Here is a 19,991-nt window from a genome sequence, read left to right as displayed (position 1 = left end):
GCTGAATAAGTTTTTTATAACTGCTTTGAAAAAGCAGTAATTATGGTTTTAAGGTTGGTTGTCTTCTATAGTCATTAGAAAGCGATGAGATAAAAGTCATTGCCCTTGAGAAACACTTCTAATCAATTAGAACTCACACTTGGGAAGTCTGTCATTACTATCCCAAGCTGTGTGCTTATTTTTGAGGCTTTGTGCTTTGCTAATATGAAGGCATATTGTTTTTTTTTACATCCTACTTCCTTTCTATGTCCCTACTTTAAACTGCTTTAAGTGCCATTTGAAATGCACTAGTTCTCAGCAGCAAACGTGGAATATTTGCTTTGTTTTTACCAGGGGACAATTCTTAAGTCACTTGATCATTGAAATCAAATAGTGATATTTCCCATATCACTCTAAAATAGTTAATATTATTATAGTAGTTTTTGCTTTTTTTATAATTATGTTGAAATATATAAAAGAGTGATATTATGTTGCCATCCCTTTGGAAAGGCATCAAGACAAATTTAGAGTATATTAGATTTGTCTCATTCAACCAAATAGTTAAATCATGTTTAAGATTTTAAAATAATCTGTCAGTTTACATTTTTTGTCAGTGAAATTGGTCATTGACAACTATCTCAAAAATGTTTTCATCCCCATAGGTAATTAATACTAACCATTCTTCTATTTAATTTTGTAAAAAAGAACGTACATTGCAGTCTATTCATTTCTTAGTGTTTTTGCTTGCTCTGGGCGTTTTGAGCACTCAATTGTTAGAATCTTTGTTTTCTTTAACACTGATTGTGGGCTTTCTTGGAACCAGATTCAAAGTAGAATTATTGTTTGTTTTTCCTTTTTCGTTTTACTTTTTGCTCTACTTTTGTCTAGCAACAAGTGGATGGCTTTAGATAGTTCCTTTTTCTGCTGACACTGAACTTCCTTCTAATTTATTAGTCCAATATACAATGTAAACTGAAAGGAATTTCTAACATAACAAAAAATAACAGTACTGTACATTTTATCAATGCCTAGTTTGTGTATAGTTGATATTAAGGATAGCATTGGTGATCTCTTATCAGATTGTCTTCTCTCCCCAGCCTGAGCCCCCAATAAATAAAGATCTTCTTCCCCTTTTTAAAATTAGCTTTGAACTGGGAGTGTAAAATTACTATCTTTAGAACTTCTTTAATCTGAGAGTTGGATCTAAATATATTTTAGTGTAGTACTGGGGTGTTTCATATGGGACCTTCAGCTCTTTGAGAATTTGGGGACCAGTGTTACTCTGTTCTGTTTTTCCCCCTTAACCTTTTAAAGTAGCATGAAATAAACCCAAAGGATATTTAGGAAGATGATGTGCTTTCTTCTAATGATAACCTTTTTTTTATTCTTTAGAAATTTAGAAAACTATTTAAAAATATAAACTTGCCGTTCTGTAGGTTTTAGAAAATGGGATAAGATTTCTAGAATACCTGTATTTATCAATTTGGTATGCTCATTCTTTGTGAAGATAAATGGAAATATCTTATTTTTTTCTTTCCCTAGACCAGAGGAAGAGTCTTCTTCATCCTCCAGTGATGAAGATGAGGATGATAGGAAACAGATTGATGAACTACTAGGAAAAGTTGTATGTGTAGATTACGTTAGTTTGGATAAAAAGAAAGCACTATGGTTTCCTGCATTGGTGAGTAACTTCAGTATAAAAAAGTTTAATTTCAACTATTTAGGTTCATGAAGAAAACAACTAGTAATCTTACTAGTGTTTTTCATAGAGTAGGGAAATGGTTTTAACATCATTTAGTTTACACAAAGATTACTTTCAAAATCGTCTTTGAGTACCAAGAACTCTTAAAGTCATCCAAGAAAGGCAAAATTATGGTAATTTTAGAGGGTATGTATGTGGGAGTTCGTTATACTGCTGTCTTTATTTTGGGTAACAGATTCATAATGCAAACTTTTAAAACTCCTAAATTCATCATGCAATAGAGTGCAGAAGAAGAGAATCTTTCTTTTTCTACTGTTATCTGCAAATGATGTCTATTTATCGTTCTTTTCAGTGAACATGATGTGTATTCTTTATCCTGAATGCTTATCAGTTCAGTGTTTTGCACAAAGTAATTGCCCAATAAGTGCTGGCTCTTACAATTAAAACTTACATTGTATCTTAAAATCAAAACTAAAGAGGGCAATTATTTGTTGTAATAAATAGAAATACTTTACGATACTTTTGTGCCTCTGCATATATCCATCTATCCATCCTAATAGTTATTGGATGCCTGCTATCTGCAAGGACTGTGTTAAGACCTTTACAAAGACTATGAGGCAGGTAATATTATTTATCCTCGCTTAGAAATCAAGAGACTGAGTATTGGAAAGGTTAAGTAACTTGGTTAATGGTGAGCTGAAAACTCAAGTGTCCGTGTATGTGATCTAAAGCACTAAGATTTCTTTGTAAGAATTTCTTTCGAAAACCTGTTTTAAAAAAGTTTTGGGGGCACCTGGGTGGCACAGTGGTTAAGCGTCTGCCTTCGGCTCAGGGCGTGATCCCGGCGTTATGGGATCGAGCCCCACATCAGGCTCCTCCGCTATGAGCCTGCTTTTTCCTCTCCCACTCCCCCTGCTTGTGTTCCCTCTCTCGCTGGCTGTCTGTATCTCTGTCAAATGGATAAATGAAATCTTTAAAAAAAAAAAAAGTTTTGTGTGTCTTTTTCTAAAATAACAGGAATATTAATTTTTCACTGTTAGTATATTCAGTATTAAGATTCTCTCACCCATAGTTTCTAAATAGTTTCCTTGATGATGAGAAAAATATTTAAGGGTTTATGATGTTGAATTGTCAGTAATTGGTATAGGAACCATCACAGTATTGTTTACAGAATCTTAGAATTATTCATATATGTAATCCTCTCCCCCAAATAGAGATCTTTTGGACAGTGATGAATAATTTTTGTCAACTAGAGTGTGAACTTGTGTTCTTGATCAAACAGTCTTGACATAATCACATATAGTATTTGGGTTTCAATGTTTAAAATTAGTTTTTATAAATTGAGTAAATTTGACAAGTGTTAGTAACATCACCGTGTTAGGAAACGCTTGTGTACTCCTAGGACCTGTAAGTAGCCCCCATGTGTTGAGCACCTGCCATGGCTAGACCCTGTGTGAAGCTGGCTCACATAAGTAGTCTCATTGAATCCTGAGACTGAAAAAAAAGGGGGGGGGTATTTATCCTATTTTAACAGGAGGAAATCTTAGCTTCCATGACTTACACAGTCTTCCTTTTCATTTTCCTTCACTGTTTCTCCTCTCACCAACCTAAAAATGTTGTTGTGCAAGGTTCAGAATATATCACTCTATTCCCTTTAGGGTGATCTCATCCCCTTTTATAGCATCAGTTGCAGTGTTAACAAACTGAAATGCCTTAGGGACCAAGAAAATCACATACATGGGTGAACAGGGTGAAGTATGGATTATTGTTCCTGTGGCAGAATGGAAAGCAAACCCACTTACACACCACCACCAGCACTGGCCAAAGCTACCATATGTGTAGTTTTTGAAACCCATGAGAAAGTGTGAGTCCTTCAATAGCTCAGTTGGTAGAGTGGAGGACTGCAAACCCCATGAGAAAAAAAGAAAAAGGTAGATTTTGTTCACAGTTTTAGACCCAAGTTTAAGCCCCCAGTATTTAGACTGTTGACTCCCAAGTTTATATCTTACAGTTCAGACTTCCATTCTGAGCTCTGGACTTAGGTATCTGTCTATTTAGTATCTCCATTTGGATGTCCTCCAGCCATGTCAAAACTTAAGTTTAAAACTAAACGTATTCTCTTCTCCCTCCTTCCCAAACTTGGCCCTACTCCAGTGTTGCCTTTCACAGTGAATGACATCATTTGCACAAGACAGAAACCTGAGTATCATCTGCTCACTCACCTCTTCACTTCCGTAATTACCTCTAATATTCTCTTTCCTTTAATATGTCATTGCCACCACTCTCCATCCGACTCACCACCTCTCTTACCTGGATGATTGTGGTGGCTTTGTCTCTTTCAACTCTTGCCCTTCTCTGGCCCATTTTCTTTATAACAGCCAAAGTAATTTTTTTATTCTTATTTTATTTTATTTTATTCTTTTTTTAAAAAAGTTTTATTTATTTAAGTTATCTCTGCCCCCCCCCCCCACGTGGGGCTTGAATTCAAGACCCCTAGATTAAGGGTCATATGTTCTTCTGACTGAGCCAGCCAGGCGCCCCCAAATAAATTTTTATTTTCATTTTTTCAAAGTAATTTTTATAAGGCAGATCTATTATAACATTATCCTGCTTCAGAGCCTTTCCTTAGGGATTTTAGATTTTATCCTAAGAATTAACATGGCCTAAAAGACTGGAAAAATCTGAACCCTTCTTATCTCCCTTAATCAGTCCAGGCAGAAAGTTAGCACACTGATCTTCTTTTGCTCTCTGGGACGGGTTCCAGTGCTTGCTGTCTCTGGCCCTTCCCATTATTTGTTTCCAGTGCTTGCAGCGCACCCCTTAGACCACACACACGTGCATCCATGTACATCCTTTGTCAGGCCAATTCCTACTCAACCTTGAAAGCTGAGCTTGAATGTTGTGTCTTCAAGAAAGCAGTCCCTGACTACCCAGATAAGGACTTAACACAGTAGCAGTTAAATGCACGTGCTCTGACTTGTTCAGTGCTTGTCTTCCTGGCTCTAGGGTGCAAACTCCATGTGGGGAGGATCAGTGAGTGTCCTGGTCCCTTGTTCTCTGGCATCTAGTACAGTACCTCTAGGTGGCAGTCAGTATCTGTAGTGTGACAAGAGGAGTCCCTGAGCAAATGCTAAGCATTTACTTCAGGACTTTTTTTGAAATGACAGGGAAGTTTCCCTTGATGCTAATAACATACAAAAGGCTTCTTTCATCAGGGAGTTCGTTCAGAATGCCATCAACATTTAAAGAATGCCTAGTGCAATGCAGTTGCAGTTATGGAAACTGTGAACTAACTTCTTTTTTTTTTTTAATGTTTTTTTTAATTATGTTAGTCACCATACAGTACATCCCTGGTTTCTGATGTAAAGTTCGATGATTCATTAGTTGTGTATAACACCCAGTGCACCATGTAATACGTGCCCTCCTTACTACCCATCACCAGTCTATCCCATTCCCCCACCCCCCTCCCCTCTGAAGCCCTCAGTTTGTTTCTCAGAGTCCATAGTCTCTCATGTTTCATTCCCTCTTCTGATTACCCCCCCTTTCTTTATCCCTTTCTTCCCCTACCGATCTTCCTGGTTCTTATGTTCCATAGATGAGAGAAATCATATAATTGTCTTTCTCTGCTTGACTTATTTCACTTAGCATTATCTCCTCCAGTGCCGTCCATGTTGCAGCAAATGTTGAGAACTCGTTCTTTCTGATAGCTGAGTAATATTCCATTGTACATATGGACCACAACTTCTTTTTTTTTTTTTAATATTTTTTTATTTATTTATTCGACAGAGAGAGAGACAGCCAGAGAGAGAGGGAACACAAGCAGGGGGAGTGGGAGAGGAAGAAGCAGGCTCATAGCGGAGGAGCCTGATGTGGGGCTCGATCCCATAACGCCGGGATCATGCCTTGAGCCGAAGGCAGATGCTTAACCGCTGTGCCACCCAGGCGCCCCTGGACCACAACTTCTTAATCCATTCGTCTGTTGAAGGGCATCGCGGTTCTGTGAACTAACTTCTTAAAAACTGAATTAAAACTAACCTGTTTCTCGCTCCTTTCTGACCTGTGGAGAGAGTACGTGCCTTTCTGTACCATTGCGTCATTTTTCAGAGCCGATGAGCCCATCCTTAAAACAAACCTGTCATACTTACTTAGCTCATTTTTCATTTAGAAATATAACTGTTCTGTTAACTTGTTCTTGGTATACATAGTGGGCTGTCTTGGAATTAAAATACTAAAAATTTATAGGTGTCTTGCATTAGTCTTTGGGAAGGGCCGCTTTAACCTCATTTTAAATAGCAGCTGAGGTGGCTCTAGCTAAGTCCTCTCTTGGGTAGTGATCAGTCCTACTCAGCCTCCATGTCCTTTTAAAAATGTTTACTTTTTAGAGTAGGTAGTATTATGAAGAAATTTTAGGGGCGCCTGGGTGGCGCAGTCGTTAAGCGTCTGCCTTCGGCTCAGGGCGTGATCCCAGCGTTCTGGGATCAAGCCCCACATCAGGCTCCTCCGCTAGGAGCCTGCTTCTTCCTCTCCCACTCCCCCTGCTTGTGTTCCATCTCTCGCTGGCTGTCCCTCTCTCTGTCAAATAAATAAATAAAATCTTAAAAAAAGAAAGAAATTTTAGTGCCCGTTGTATATGTTTAAATGTAAATAGTAAGTAGAACCTTATCTATATCTTTTTAAAGATTGAGACTGCTCTGATTGAGCTTCTGATTCTGGCTGCCGTTTTGGTTCCCGCTGTTCCCCTGGCCATGCTGCACACCCTCTGTTAAGGCTCAGGCTTTTCCTCCGTTTTCCCCTTGTATGCCGGCGTTCTATTTCTGACTAGAACTTGGTCCGCAGCATCCTTCTAGGCATGGCCATGTTTCTGCTTTCAACACAAGCCTGTGCCAAAAACAGTGTGGGGAATCCAGAGAGCTGGAAGGGTAGAGGATGTAAATTTAAAATTACTTGTGTGTATTCCCACATGTGTGTAGCTGTTTACCCTACAGACTAAAATTAGTTTTTAAACTTTAAGCTGAAACTGTTTTTTGAAAGGATTTAAATAGTTGATACTTACGTAAATATCTATAAATGTGCTTTCAGTTCTAATAGTTTTACCCTTTTTTTTAAAGGTGGTTTGTCCTGATTGTAGTGATGAAATTGCCGTGAAAAAAGACAATATTCTTGTTCGATCTTTCAAAGATGGCAAATTGTAAGTATGATTCACTAGGGATGAAAAACACGCTGTTTTTCCAAGTTAGGATAGTAAATGATAAATTATTTCTAATTTCTAATGACTTATGCTTTTACTTTTCATCATACAGAATGTTTCAAAGTATGATCGTTTTTCACATTATCATTTAAGTGGTCTTACAGTCTGCTTTCCTTGTTCATTTTGTTTTTTTCTAAACTCCCAGAGTTTCTAGACTCTCAGTATTGCCTAGTTTGTTAATATTTGCCTGTATAGTACCTGGTGATTTGTTGAGGCAAATTTAGATATATCTACTATAGCTAATATTTGATTGCTGTATTTATTGTTATGTTTATTGTTCTGGAATGTTTAATTGGGCTCTAATATTTTTAGTTCTGTCTAATGGTTACACTGATAGCTGTTATATAACATTCAACTTCTGCAGTAGTATTATAAAGGTATGTTAGGTGTTCAAGTGATTTTTCCTGTAGAACTCTTTTGGAACTGAGTTACGAATTTCTATTTTTTTTTTTTAAAGAATTGTGCGAATAGAAGAGTCATATATTTTATACTTTGCCTTATTCCATGTCTGTACCTTAAAAGGATCATCATGTTTTAAGATTGGTGTTTGGGTTTTCAGGTTCTGAAAAGTGATTTTTAAAAACAATCTATGAAATCCACTTTAACAAAACTGAGGTAATCAGAAATTTGAACACAGAAATTGAATAATGGTTTGATGATATAAAGAAATTATTGTTAATTTTTAAATGTGTAGTACTGGTATTTGTTATAGTTTTAAAAAGAATTTTCTTTTAAAGCTTCATAATGAAGTATATCATAAATCAAATTATACAGTATCTGGGATTTGCTGTAAAATAATCCACATGTGGGGTGGGAGGAAGTAGGTAGGGATGTAAATGAAACAGTGACTATGAGTTCATGATTATCGTAATTGGGTAGTGGATATGTGGTGGTTCATTGCACTGTTCTATCTCCTTTTGTATGTATTTGAAATTTTTAAAATAAATTAAAAAAATAGGCAGGTTAAAAAATGTATTTGGAATAGTTTTCAGGCTTTTGTAGATTGATACAAGCCAAATGCAGAAGAGCTGAATGTTGCAGATCAGTGATTTATTATTGTAAGATAGGAGGTGTATGTCATATATATGATAGAAACTCTCCCCATTGCTTGCATCTGACCCTCTCCCTATGGTTGAGAAGTTCCATGAAGGATCTTAAATTATATATTAGATGTTTGCTTGTGAGCCCAGAATACAGTTTAAAAACAATTATTAAAAGAACATTTACATTATAAGCAAGTACATTTTCTTCCAGTCTTAAATTTAGTCATCTCTTGTGATTATCCCAAGACAATGGCACATTCTTACTATTTGACTTCTTTTTTATTGGATTGATCCTGCTATCCAAATATTTTCATTTATTATTATTTTGGATAGCAGGATCAATATTTTCGTTATTGCATTTAGTCAGGGACTCTTTGATATTTGAGAATACCTCGTAAAATATCTCTCAAGGAGGGGTCATTCTGTAGGTGATTACATATTTTACATCCTGCCTAGCATTTTATTTGGGAATTGGAACACTGTGCAGTCACTTTCATTGTAAATGTTAATGTTTCCATATTTTCAGTATCTTTCTGTGGTGTGTAATTGGACTCTTAATCTCTGTTGTGTTTTTGTGGCTTTTTTTTTTCTTTAAAATTAAAAAAAAATGATGTAGTACTTCAGTGCCAAGAAAGGATGTCCATGAAATTACTAGTGACACTGCACCAAAGCCTGATGCTATATTAAAACAAGGTAAGGATCATCTTGGAATAATTTATGGTTAATTTAAAAACTGCTGAAGTGTTTTTGAAGATCAAACTTGGTTTTGCTCTTTAAAAAATACATATTTTTGAAGTTCTGTCTTTGAAGCTCTATTTGGTTCTGTGTGAATTATACTTTTGTAAATCCGTGTGTCTTTTGCTATTATAGGGCTGCTTTTTCTTTTTTAGCTTATGATCGGGGCAGTAGTCTAAGAGTGGGAAGGTACTAGATCATCAGCCAATTACTATAGACTTGCTTTTGCCCAGTAAATAACATATTAGTTCCTGAGGATGGTAGAAACAGGAATCAAAAGTAATTTCGATTTGGCATTTCTCATAGTATAAGGAGAGTTATATTTTATTGAGGAATATACCATAATTGCCTTTCTTACTTGATTTTTGGCATTGTAGACAACTTTATTTTCTTATTGCCCAAGTTGAAAATCACCAAGAATTTGTGGCTTATAGTTCATGCCCATAATAATTTGTCTCGCTAATTTTGGTTTAAGCTAATAATATAATTTTAAGTCAGGTTTTACTAGGAATGAAGATGATGTATCTATAGTATATTTTCAGCTATTGTATGTTCATTAAAGTGGCTCTGTGCTTGGTATATAATGCTATTTAATAGTCATTTGTTGGACCAGTGATCAGAAATTTACCTGTCTTTTTTTTTTAAGATTTTATTTATTTATTTGACAGAGAGAGACAGCCAGCGAGAGAGGGAACACAGGCAGGGGGAGTGGGAGAGGAAGAAGCAGGCTCCCAGAGGGGGAGCCTGATGCCGGGCTCGATCCCAGAACGCTGGGATCACGCCCTGAGCTGAAGGCAGACGCTTAATGACTGTGCCACCCAGGCGCCCCAGAAATTTACCTGTCTTAAAGTTGTTTTTACTAGGCATGTTTAATTTTTGTTTAAAAGAAAAAAACCTGCTCTTTTCCATTGTATTTGTTTGAACCTAAGTAACCTTCCAATAGCAGTAGTTTGCCATCTGTAAATTGGGTGCCCGATGTTAGGACTGCTGGGTATTTAAGTGAGTCGCTGCAGTGCACAGTGCCTGGCACACAGCAACACTTGATAAATGTCAGTGGTATTAGCACAGCGGTTAACTTTTTTTTTTTTATCTTGTTTAATGTTATTAGACAAATCAGTTGTCTTAATTTCTCCAGTTCACATAGTTTTGGTCCTCTCTGCAGCCTTTGATCAGGCCCTTGAATTTCATAAAAGTAGAACTATTCCTGCTAACTGGAAGACCGAACTGAAGGAAGATAGTTCTAGCAGCGAGGCAGAGGAAGAAGAGGAGGAGGAAGATGACGAAAAGGAAAAGGAGGATAATAGCAGTGAAGAAGAGGTAAGGACAAACAGTTGATGTCTTTTAAAATTCAGAGTAACAGTTGGGTTTCCTCTGTGAGTTAGGATTTGGCACAAAGTCATCACTCACTTTAGTGTTTTTAGTATTAGAAATTTTTCATAATAAAAATGTGCTTGTGCTATCCATCATAACCAAGTAGTTTGCTTGCTTATTTAAAATAGAAATATGGTCTTCTGAATTAAAAATATTAAGTGTAGTTATTTCAGAAACCTCAAAAATGTTTCTTAACCTTGCCGTGCTTTTGGTTTATCAGATAATAAGGGAAATAACCCACCTAATATAGCCAAGCGCTGCTTTCACATGCTTTTCATCATTGTGTGGCCAGCCGTCACCTCCTACAGTGTTTTCATCTGCATATTTTATTGAATACCTAGAGAAGTATAAAGTATGTCTTCCATCTAGTATTATTAAAAGAATAATCAGCAAAAAAGGATTAATAGCTCTTTGATTCAGAGAATCTTAATTGTATCTAATACAAATGGGTGGATAGTACTCATCAGATCATAATTAAGGCATCTTTGAATTTATATGGATCAAGGAGATAAAGTTTTAGATTTTACTGTAAATGGTACTTTAGGTCTAGCAATGATAAGTACCAACAAAAAATGTCCATGATATTACTAGTGACATTGCACCACCGTACTCGTTAATGGTCTGTTGAATGACTTCCTAAAAGTTATTGGTGAATGGTACAGATAGTGAAGACTATATATTTGACCATCAAGTCAATTGGACTGAATGTTTTCAGGAAACTAAGTTAATGTCCATATGTAATATTTTAGGTAAGTTATTAAATTCTGCCATCTAACTGTAATGAACCAACTATTGATGAAATAGGATTGTTTTAGAGTTTATGTTTTATGATAGTACTTTATGATGACAGTGTGTAGTGTAAAAGTTTCTCGGCTTCAGTCTTCCCCACTGCTTTCTGTTTAAAATGCCAAAATGAACAAGCAATCCTTTGCTTAAAACTGCCCCAGTAGTTTCTTACCACCCTAAAAGTCAAGCTTCACTTACAGAACCTCCTTTACAGTCAGGCCCCACCTTTATATCCCTTCTCTTGGCATACTTGCCACTTTGAACTTGATGTTGTAGCCATATTAAATGACATACCTTGTTTCTACTCAGCCTGTACACATACCATTGCCCGTTGCCTACAGTGCCCTTCCCTGTTCTCCCCCACTTAGCCTGGCCAACTCCTGTTCAGTTTTCAAAACCCTACTAACATGTCACCTCTGTAAAGGGAAACCTTCTGTGAAGTATCCCCTCCCTCACCCGAGGAAGGTCAATCACTCCATTTGCTAATCTAACCTAATATCATTCCTTGTGCATGTTTTTGTTATTTATACCTCCCTGCACCGCCCCAGCTTATTGTCTGTTTTCTCCCCTATAAGCTCCTCGAGGGTAAAGAACCCTGTGTTACTTGAAAGAGTGTCTGTCAGAATGCATAACATGTAAATAAATGAGGGTCAATAAGTATTAGTTACTAAAATTTTTGTTGCTTGTATTTGCTTTATAAATGTTTTTGTAAAAGCAAATCTGGTTTCCAGCTTAAACGTTTTCTTAAGTTAAATAAAAACTTCACTGGAAGATTTTTGTGACAGGAATACATTTGGCAGTTTATGAAAGTCACATATGTATCAGGGGGCATCTAAGATAATATCTAGAGAGTAGATTCCCTTAGATTTGTATCTGTTTACTTTACCAAAGCCTAGCTTCTGCGGACCATGTTTAAATTGAGAAGTGCAGATTTTTTTAATAAACAAATTAATAATTGTCATTTATTCTTCTCTGCTCAACCAGCAGACCTAAAAGTTTATCAGCATGGATTTTGTTTCTGGTTTTTAACTTGCCTTCCTTTGCTCTGCTAGCTTTTAAAAATAAAGGGGTAAATGTCAAAACAATGGCCTTAGACACATGATTTTTAGAATTAAAATGGTGGATTTGTTTAGATAATCACTTGAAAAGTATGCTCTTAAGTTTTACCATTAGAGATACATTTGTTTCAGCCAGAGTAACTGTAAGGCCTCCGTGTGGCTTTTGAATCACTTTCTTTGCAGTCACTCCTAATCGTGTTCTCTAATGGCAGGCTCCATCGCGTGTGTTTCTTTTATTTGATTCAGCACCTAGCATAGTGCCTACACTTACTGGTGCTCATTAAGGGCTTTGTTGAATGGATGATAGTCACTGAATTGATGAGTTCCTCCATCTCACCTACTACCCTGCTCCTTGCAGGTCGCTTCAGGACCAGCTCCCTACTGCCACAGCCCCTGGCCACAGCAGCAAGAAGCTAGTCCCTCCCTTGTAATTGATAAATCGGGGAACTATTTTATTACTTGAAGATTTCCCTAAGTCTGAATCTTCAGGTATTGTAGATCAAGTTTGTTCCCCACTTTACTGATTTTATAAGCTTGAAGTGCTATACAGTGGGGCTATATATAATGAAGGATAATTGTAGTTACAGCTAGTGGGACCCACACCTGTGTAGTTCCGGAGGAGCAACAAGAGAGTCAGTTTTGATGTTAAACCCTGACCCAGTTTACTATAAGTGAGAGTAGGTCTTCTTGAGCCTGTGGCCCTGATTTAAAGAATAGATATCTGATATGGTAAAAAGCTCATGTGCCGTCTTTCTAAGTTTCATTTCTTATATGAGAATTTACATTTGGAATTGTCACTACTGATATACCTTTTAGGACATATTCCTTTGGAAAGCATAAAATGTCTAGGCTTGCCTGGTTTTGAACAGCTCAGTGTTAAGAAATAATTTTTACTTGGTAAAAAAAGCCTTTGAAATATTTTAGTGAGTATTAGTCTCTGCTGTTGGTAGGAAATCTTGTATTATTAAAATGTTTCCTTGAGGAAAATAATATTCTCTTCTTCTGTGACTAAAATTAGGAAGAAATAGAACCATTTCCAGAAGAAAGGGAGAACTTTCTTCAGCAGTTATACAAATTTATGGAGGATAGAGGTGAGTTTTTTTAATTCATGATTAATGTTAAATTGTATCATATAGATAATACTTTAAAAATGAGAATTCTGTTCATTAAGCTTTGTGTCACTAGTAATCATGGCTCTCTTGATTGCCAGCGTTGCCAGCACCTAGCATAGTATCTGTCATATAGTAAATGGAATGAGGACTTTGACAGTTTTTTGATGGATATTATGGCCATGGACCTATATGGCCTGTATTCTGTCCTGGCTATCTATCTGGCACCCATCCTTGGGTCCACAAAGAACTCTTAATACTAGGGAGCAGTAGCAGAATGGGAATCATAGTACCATTTTATTTGCACCTACATTGGTGCTTCTATTTAAAGGCCCCCCTCTTTGGGGCGCCTGGGTGGCTCAGTTGGTTAAGTGTCTGTCTTCAGCTCAGGTCATGATCTCCGCTTCCTGGGATCGAGTTCCACATCGGGCTCCCTGCTCAGCGGGGAGTCTGCTTCTCCCTCTGCCCCTCACCCTGCTTGTCCTCTCTCTCTCACTGTCTCTCAAATAAATAAGTAAAATCTTTAAAAAATATATATATAAAAAAATAAAAGCTTCCCTCTCCAGACTCGCTGTTTGATATACCTAGGATGCCTCTCTGTGTGTGTATTTGTGTATGTGTACATGTGAGGGAGAGGGAGAGGGAGGGAGAGAGACATCATACCTCTAAGATGGGTGGTAAGTCTTCTTGTGACCCAGCCACACAGAACTAAGAGAATTAAACCATCCAGAGAGAGTTAGACGTAGAGAAAGGTGACAGTGTCTCAAGGTAAACCTGGGCTTAGCTGTTTGAATCTGCCTAATGTTGTTAAAGAAATGCAAGGATTGAGGGAAAGAGGTATAGGTGCTAACCTTTAATTTAAGGTAGTGAATTAGTCCTCTAGTAACTACAGCTGTTACTCTGTTGCTTATCTGCTCTTCGGAGTATAGTGATTCTTTTCCTGGGAAGATGCTAGAAAGCGAGTGGGGAGAGGCAGAAAGCTTTTTAACTGAGGAGAAGGACAAAATGAATGAATAATATTTGAAAGTGCCACAGTACTCTGGGAATTAATTTTCTTGGGGGATGGCAATTAATATTTTTTAAATCCTCGTTTGTATTGCTGATAAGTAGAAGCCGGCTCTGTTGTCTTTTGCTCTCATAAGTGATAGTGGCTACTGTAACGTAGGTATCTTTTTATTGTTTGATATGAAATGTCTTTGCTTTCTGTATTATTTCTGTCTGTGAAAGGAGGCTTGGCCTAAGAAGGTAAGCAATTTCTTAGGCTTTTATATAAGTAAAAAAGTGTAGAAAATTTAAAAAGCTAGTATTAGAAAGAGTGATAAAATATGACCATGCCAGTCATAGGTTGTTTTGAAAGGGCCACAGTTGTATCTCCATCACATTATTTCCTCTACCACCTTCTAATGGTTTGGTAGTTTTAGTGTCCTTGCTTTGCGTGGTTCACATTAGAAAGAAACAAAACTAGGGGCGCCTGGGTGGCTCAGTCAGTTGAGTGTTCGACTCTTGGTTTCGGTTCAGGTCATGATCTCATGAGTCATGAAATCCAGTCCCATGTTGGGCTCTGCGCTCCGCGGGGATTGTGCTTGGGATTCTCTCTCTCCCTCTGCTCCTGACCCCCCCTCTCCTGCGCACGCTCTCTGTCTCACTCTCTTTCAAATAAATAAACAAATAAATAAATATCTTTAGAAAGAAACAAAACTATATAGTCTTACCCTGGAATCATTGTTTAGACTAGTAGCCAATTAATAACATACAAAGAAAGTATCATGAAAATCACTCTCATTGTAAAGCAGTTGCCAATCAATTATCTTAACCCTTTCTTCAGTTCTACCAAACCTTGTTTCCTTGATTTAAAAAAATTTTGTTTGTTGATATTTTATTTTGGTTTATCGGCTATTTATTCTTTTGCTCAGAGCAATTAGGGAAATGAAAATGGAGTGAAATCATCATATAAGGTTTCGAAAATCTGGTATGAGAATGTTTTAAAATGAAATGGGCGTAAGTAGTAGACATCATGTTTTTGATTAACAAGGGATTTGTTTTCTCATATATACACACTTTACACTATATATATTCAGATATTCAGTGGTGATATCCGAATCTTTTGTTAAGTTTAAATAAAAAATGTAGCATGGTTATAATATATTTTGTATTTTCTTTAATAGGGACACCTATTAACAAACGGCCTGTACTTGGATATCGAAATTTGAATCTCTTTAAGTTATTCAGACTTGTACACAAGCTTGGAGGATTTGATAATGTAAGTATTACAGTTAGAAATGAAACATGTTTTTCATACATGTTTTCTTATCTAAAAATTACCTAAAATTGTATACTAATAAAAACTTTGGTAGGAAAAGAAAATGGAAAGCACAAGGTAGAAAGAGGTAGCTTCCTTAGACCAAATTTAAATTTAAGAGTTTTTCAAATGAGCTTTCTGATTTAGTGTTAAATTTGTAAGACTTTCATAAACCACCTCTGTAAGTCTGAGTCACAGCACAACCATATTGGTAGAAGTTCTTCCTATGTCTCTTTTCCACTAGTCTATAAGGTCCTTGAGAGTTAATATTCTTTATATCCTTAATCTCTTCCATTGTGTCTGATACACACACACACACACACACATACATGTGTGCATACACATATGTATATGTAGACACATGCAGAAAAATCTTCATTGAACTGAAGAAATTATCTTAAGGTTGTCATGATGTATGGTGTTCATTCAATTAAGATTATTCTGGGGGACAAAAGTATTCTGTAGAATAAAATGTTTTACTAAGATCCTTAGAACTGCTTTGATTTATTAAGCTTATAGGTTTTATGGGAACTAATACATTAAAGAATTTTATCTGTATCTCTTCATTACAAATTTTGATTTAGAAACCTGAATATTTTCTTATGCACTATGCCAGAGCTAATTTAAAATCAAATGGCCTAATGTTTCAACATTTGTAATTCTGAGATTTGTTAGAATACTAAAACTTACTTTAAAATATTGTTGTAAACCAAATTTTTTATTTAGAATTTATTAAGCTAGTTATTTTTCATTCCTTTGAGACCAGAACCAACACATATAAGCATATATATGCTGCATTAACCAAGATCTTATTATATTCCCACCTTTTAATTTGGGAGTTTTCATTTTGCTTTGTTAGATTGAAAGTGGAGCTGTTTGGAAACAAGTCTACCAAGATCTTGGAATCCCTGTCTTAAATTCAGCTGCAGGATACAACGTTAAATGTGCTTATAAAAAGTAAGTCAGTGTACCTGGTATACCTACATTCAATACTTTACCTAAAAAGCAGGTTAGAATTTGCTGTATAACTGAGGTTAATTATTTCTTCTGAGAAGAAATCAGAAATTTTTACTAGACTCCTCACTCTATAATAGCATTTTCTACAGTGTATTCTATGAATATTAGATCTATGAGATAGCCTATGAAGAAAGTTTTTGTGGCCAAGTAAATTTGGAAAGTACTATGTAGAGGTTAAATGCCAAAGTGTTAAGAAGTCGAGAGTTGAATCCTGGTTCTGCCAGTGATTAGCTTTTGTGCCTCCAGGACCATTTCTTTATTCTCCTAAGCTTCAGTTTACTTGTTTGTAAGATGGGATGTTAGTCCTTGCCTCGTTGGATTACTCTGATGATGAAATGAGATTTCATGTGAATGAATAGGCCCAGTGCGTGGCATGTAAGAAGTGCTCAACAGATTGATACTGTTAATAATACCTGTAATAACTACTGTTGTTACAATTACTATATTTAACATTCTATCTTTTCACTTATAGTGTAGTTTTTTTTTTTAATTTATTTATTTGAGAGAGAAGGAGAGAATCTTAGGAAGACTGTGCTGAGCACAGAGCCCAACACGGGGCTCGATCTCAGGACCCTGAGATCAAGACCTGAGCCAAAACCAAGAGTTGGATGCTCAACTGATGGCACTATCCAGGCTCCCCTAGTGTAGTTTTTTAAATGACTTTTTTTTTCTTTGAAAAATGTTTCTATTTGGGTTAAAGAGATTGGGAAGAACTGAACTAGAATAAACGAGAATATTAACATGGCTCAGTATCTGAGGACTTTGAAATGAACACATTTTAAAAACTATGAGAAATGAACACATTTTGGGGTGCCTGGGTGACGCAGTTGTTAAGCATCTGCCTTCTGCTCAGGGCGTGATCCCGGTGTTCTGGGATCGAGCCCCGCATCAGGCTTCTCTGCTAGGAGCCTGCTTCTTCCTTTCTCACTCCCCCTGCTTGTGTTCCCTCTCTCGCTGGCTGTCTCTCTCTGTCAAATAAAGAAATAAAATCTTAAAAAAAAAAAAAAGAAGAACACATTTTAAAAACTATAACTCTACAGTAGTATTTTGAAATGTTTTCCCAAATGTAATTTTTCTTCATGTTTCCAGATACTTATATGGTTTTGAGGAGTACTGTAGGTCGGCCAATATTGAATTTCAGATGGCATTGCCAGAGAAAGTTGTTAACAAGCCATGTAAGGAGTGTGAAAATGTAAAAGAAATAAAAGTTAAGGAAGAAATTGAACCAGAAATCAAAGAAATAAAGATTGAAGAGGAGGAGAATATAATACCAAAAGAAGAAAAACCTACTGATGATGATATTGAAAGAAAGGAAAACATTAAACCCTCTCTGGTAAATCAGATACTGTTAATAGTGCTGTGCCTTCTTTGGTATATTTTCCACCTCATCTGTAAAGTTTTCATAGCTAATTTATCGTAAAATGTTATACTTTATTTTTTTGTGCGTTTTCTTCACTGTATTTAAAATTAGCTGTTAGCTATTTTTGCTTAGTGTTTTAGGAATGGCAGGAGTCTCTTAAAATAACTACTACCTTTCTCAATATTAGTATTGGTTGGTACCTCCTTTTGCTAACAATTAGATCATGAAATTAGGTTGATAGTTTGTACTTTTGTTGGTTTAGTTCCTCTGATCTTTTTCTAGGGAAGTAAAAAGAATTTATTAGACTCTATACCTGCACAGTCTGATCAGGAAAAAGAAGCTAACATGAAAAAAACAGAAGAAAATGAAAATCGGGAGGATAAAGACGAGGAGGCAACTGGGGTGGATGAATCCCTCAGCATAAAGGTAGAAGCTGAAGAAGAAAAAGCAAAATCTGGGTAAGAAATTTGTTTTTGGTTAAGATGCATTTTGGCTGAATGAATTCTAGTAATTTGCTCTTCGTGTGTGTATGTTTGAATCTAAATTTGACAAAATACAGGATTATTGAGTGGTTTGCGTTTATTATGTAAGTACCATTTGCCTCCTTCAGAGACCCTGCTAATGCTACTTTGCAGCAAAAGGTCATATTTTTTGATCCATTCTTCTTGCTCTCATCATGGAAATTTATGAAATTTTGAGCCAGAGAAAAAGTACTTCTTACTATATTAAGCTCTGCTGAAAACACCAGATAATATAAATTTGGGAAGATGGCTTTCTGTAATGTTTTGTAGATGGAATGTTGGCTCTAGATTTTAAGAGTTGTACTAATTTCTTAAGCAAAAAATAAGAATGGAAAAGTGCTAACAATTAGTTTTCAAAAGGCCAAAATTGTTATATTGTGTTTAATGTGACAGTAGCAATTACTTGTTTTGGTCAGTTTGGAATGATGATTATTTATTTAGCAATGTAATTTATGCACTTCCAGTGGACCCCTGGGTTTTGTAGGTGATTTTTGGCATCTGGTCCTATTTCTGAGGTTTAAACCACCTAAACATCTCCATTGTTAATGGTCCATTTAAATAAGTACAACCAAATATTTTTGATCATTTTAGTATTTTTCTGAAATTTGGCCACAGCATGCAGACAAGCAGGGAAGGGAAGCGAAATATGCTTCCTGAATATAGTGAAAGGTGTTTGTGTAGCATACCTTGTTATCTGTCTCTGTGCACAAATGTGTATATCAAGTACTCCTTACTGCTATTTGGAGATTATCTCAGCTATTAAGAAACGTAGTAAGTACTTAGCTTTTTACCTAAAATCTCTTGATCATTTTAGTGTCCTCTGAAATTGTGGCTGTAGCATGCAGATAAACATGGAAGGAAAAACCTGGGTTTAGATGAATAAAGTATAAGTGTTTTCTCCTTGTACTTGGTTGTAGTCCTGTGTGCGTGTGTATACTTGAAGTACTCCTAGCTGCTACTGGAGACTATTTCAACTCTTAAGAAACTTAGTAAGGATTCAGCTTTTGTCTAAAAATCTGATTTTTAAATCTGCATATATTTCTGGAATATCTGCTGTGTGGGAAGCACTGTGATAAGCCTGTATTTTCTTTTTGTTACTAATAATTAATTTTTCAATTTGGTGTTTCAGCTGATTTTATAGTGTAAACAATATAGGTTTTAAAAAATTCCTTAACTATATAGCTTTTTAATTTATTATATATATTTATAAAAATGTATTATACCACAAACTGAAATTTTCCTGCTGTGACTGCCCTGATTGGTGGATGTTCTTCAGAAATGTTATGTGTTGGAAATGTCCAAGATTGATTTCTGAATTTTATTAGATAAGTGCAATAGAAAATTTTACAATTATAAAGAATCATATGTGAGTATTTCTCTAGCATGTTAACTTTCTCTAAGTAATTAGCTACTACCAAGAACTTTTCATGTCCTCTCATAGTCTAGGTATAGGAGACTAAATAAGTTAATTCAGGTAAAATGCCTGGTTCAGTGCCTGGCCTATAGTAGGTATTAATAAATTATAGGTTTAAAAAAAATTTATTCCATTGTAAGGAGTGTGACATCAAAATGGGAAAATTTGATATTTCTTTGTGAATTCAGATGAAAAATACTGATACATTTGGTTTATCAAAATACAGTTCTTTAAATGCTAAGTAACAGTGTGTGTGTGTGTGTGTGTGTGTGTGCACATGTGTGCGTGCGCCCTTGCTCACATGTGCAGGTGCAGCATGCATCTGGGTGTAAGTAGGTTATATATATAT

General features: G+C 36.0%; 1 protein-coding gene across 5 annotated transcripts in view; it reads left to right on the top strand.

Annotated features, from left to right (window-relative positions):
- ARID4B (AT-rich interaction domain 4B) overlaps positions 1 to 19,991 on the top strand; it is a 146,634-nt gene that overhangs the window by 83,551 nt on the left and 43,092 nt on the right. For all 5 annotated transcript variants that reach the window (XR_006777078.2, XM_045783458.2, XM_045783459.2 and 2 more), the window contains exons 8-16: positions 1,522 to 1,660; positions 6,790 to 6,869; positions 8,589 to 8,665; positions 9,870 to 10,024; positions 12,941 to 13,013; positions 15,197 to 15,291; positions 16,190 to 16,287; positions 17,437 to 17,680; positions 17,990 to 18,165. Coding sequence is in view for 4 of the 5 variants with exons in the window: in XM_045783458.2 (XP_045639414.1) it covers positions 1,522 to 1,660; positions 6,790 to 6,869; positions 8,589 to 8,665; positions 9,870 to 10,024; positions 12,941 to 13,013; positions 15,197 to 15,291; positions 16,190 to 16,287; positions 17,437 to 17,680; positions 17,990 to 18,165 (1,137 nt within the window). In the remaining variant the exon portion in view is untranslated. The remainder of the gene's footprint in view (positions 1 to 1,521; positions 1,661 to 6,789; positions 6,870 to 8,588; positions 8,666 to 9,869; positions 10,025 to 12,940; positions 13,014 to 15,196; positions 15,292 to 16,189; positions 16,288 to 17,436; positions 17,681 to 17,989; positions 18,166 to 19,991) is intronic.

The sequence above is a fragment of the Ursus americanus genome, chromosome 6, assembly GCF_024610735.1.
Source record: "Ursus americanus isolate L20-20 chromosome 6, mUrsAme1.1.p, whole genome shotgun sequence".
Lineage (NCBI taxonomy): Eukaryota > Metazoa > Chordata > Mammalia > Carnivora > Ursidae > Ursus > Ursus americanus.
Note: the sequence above shows the minus strand (reverse complement) of the source record. Positions and strands in the feature narration are given on the sequence as shown.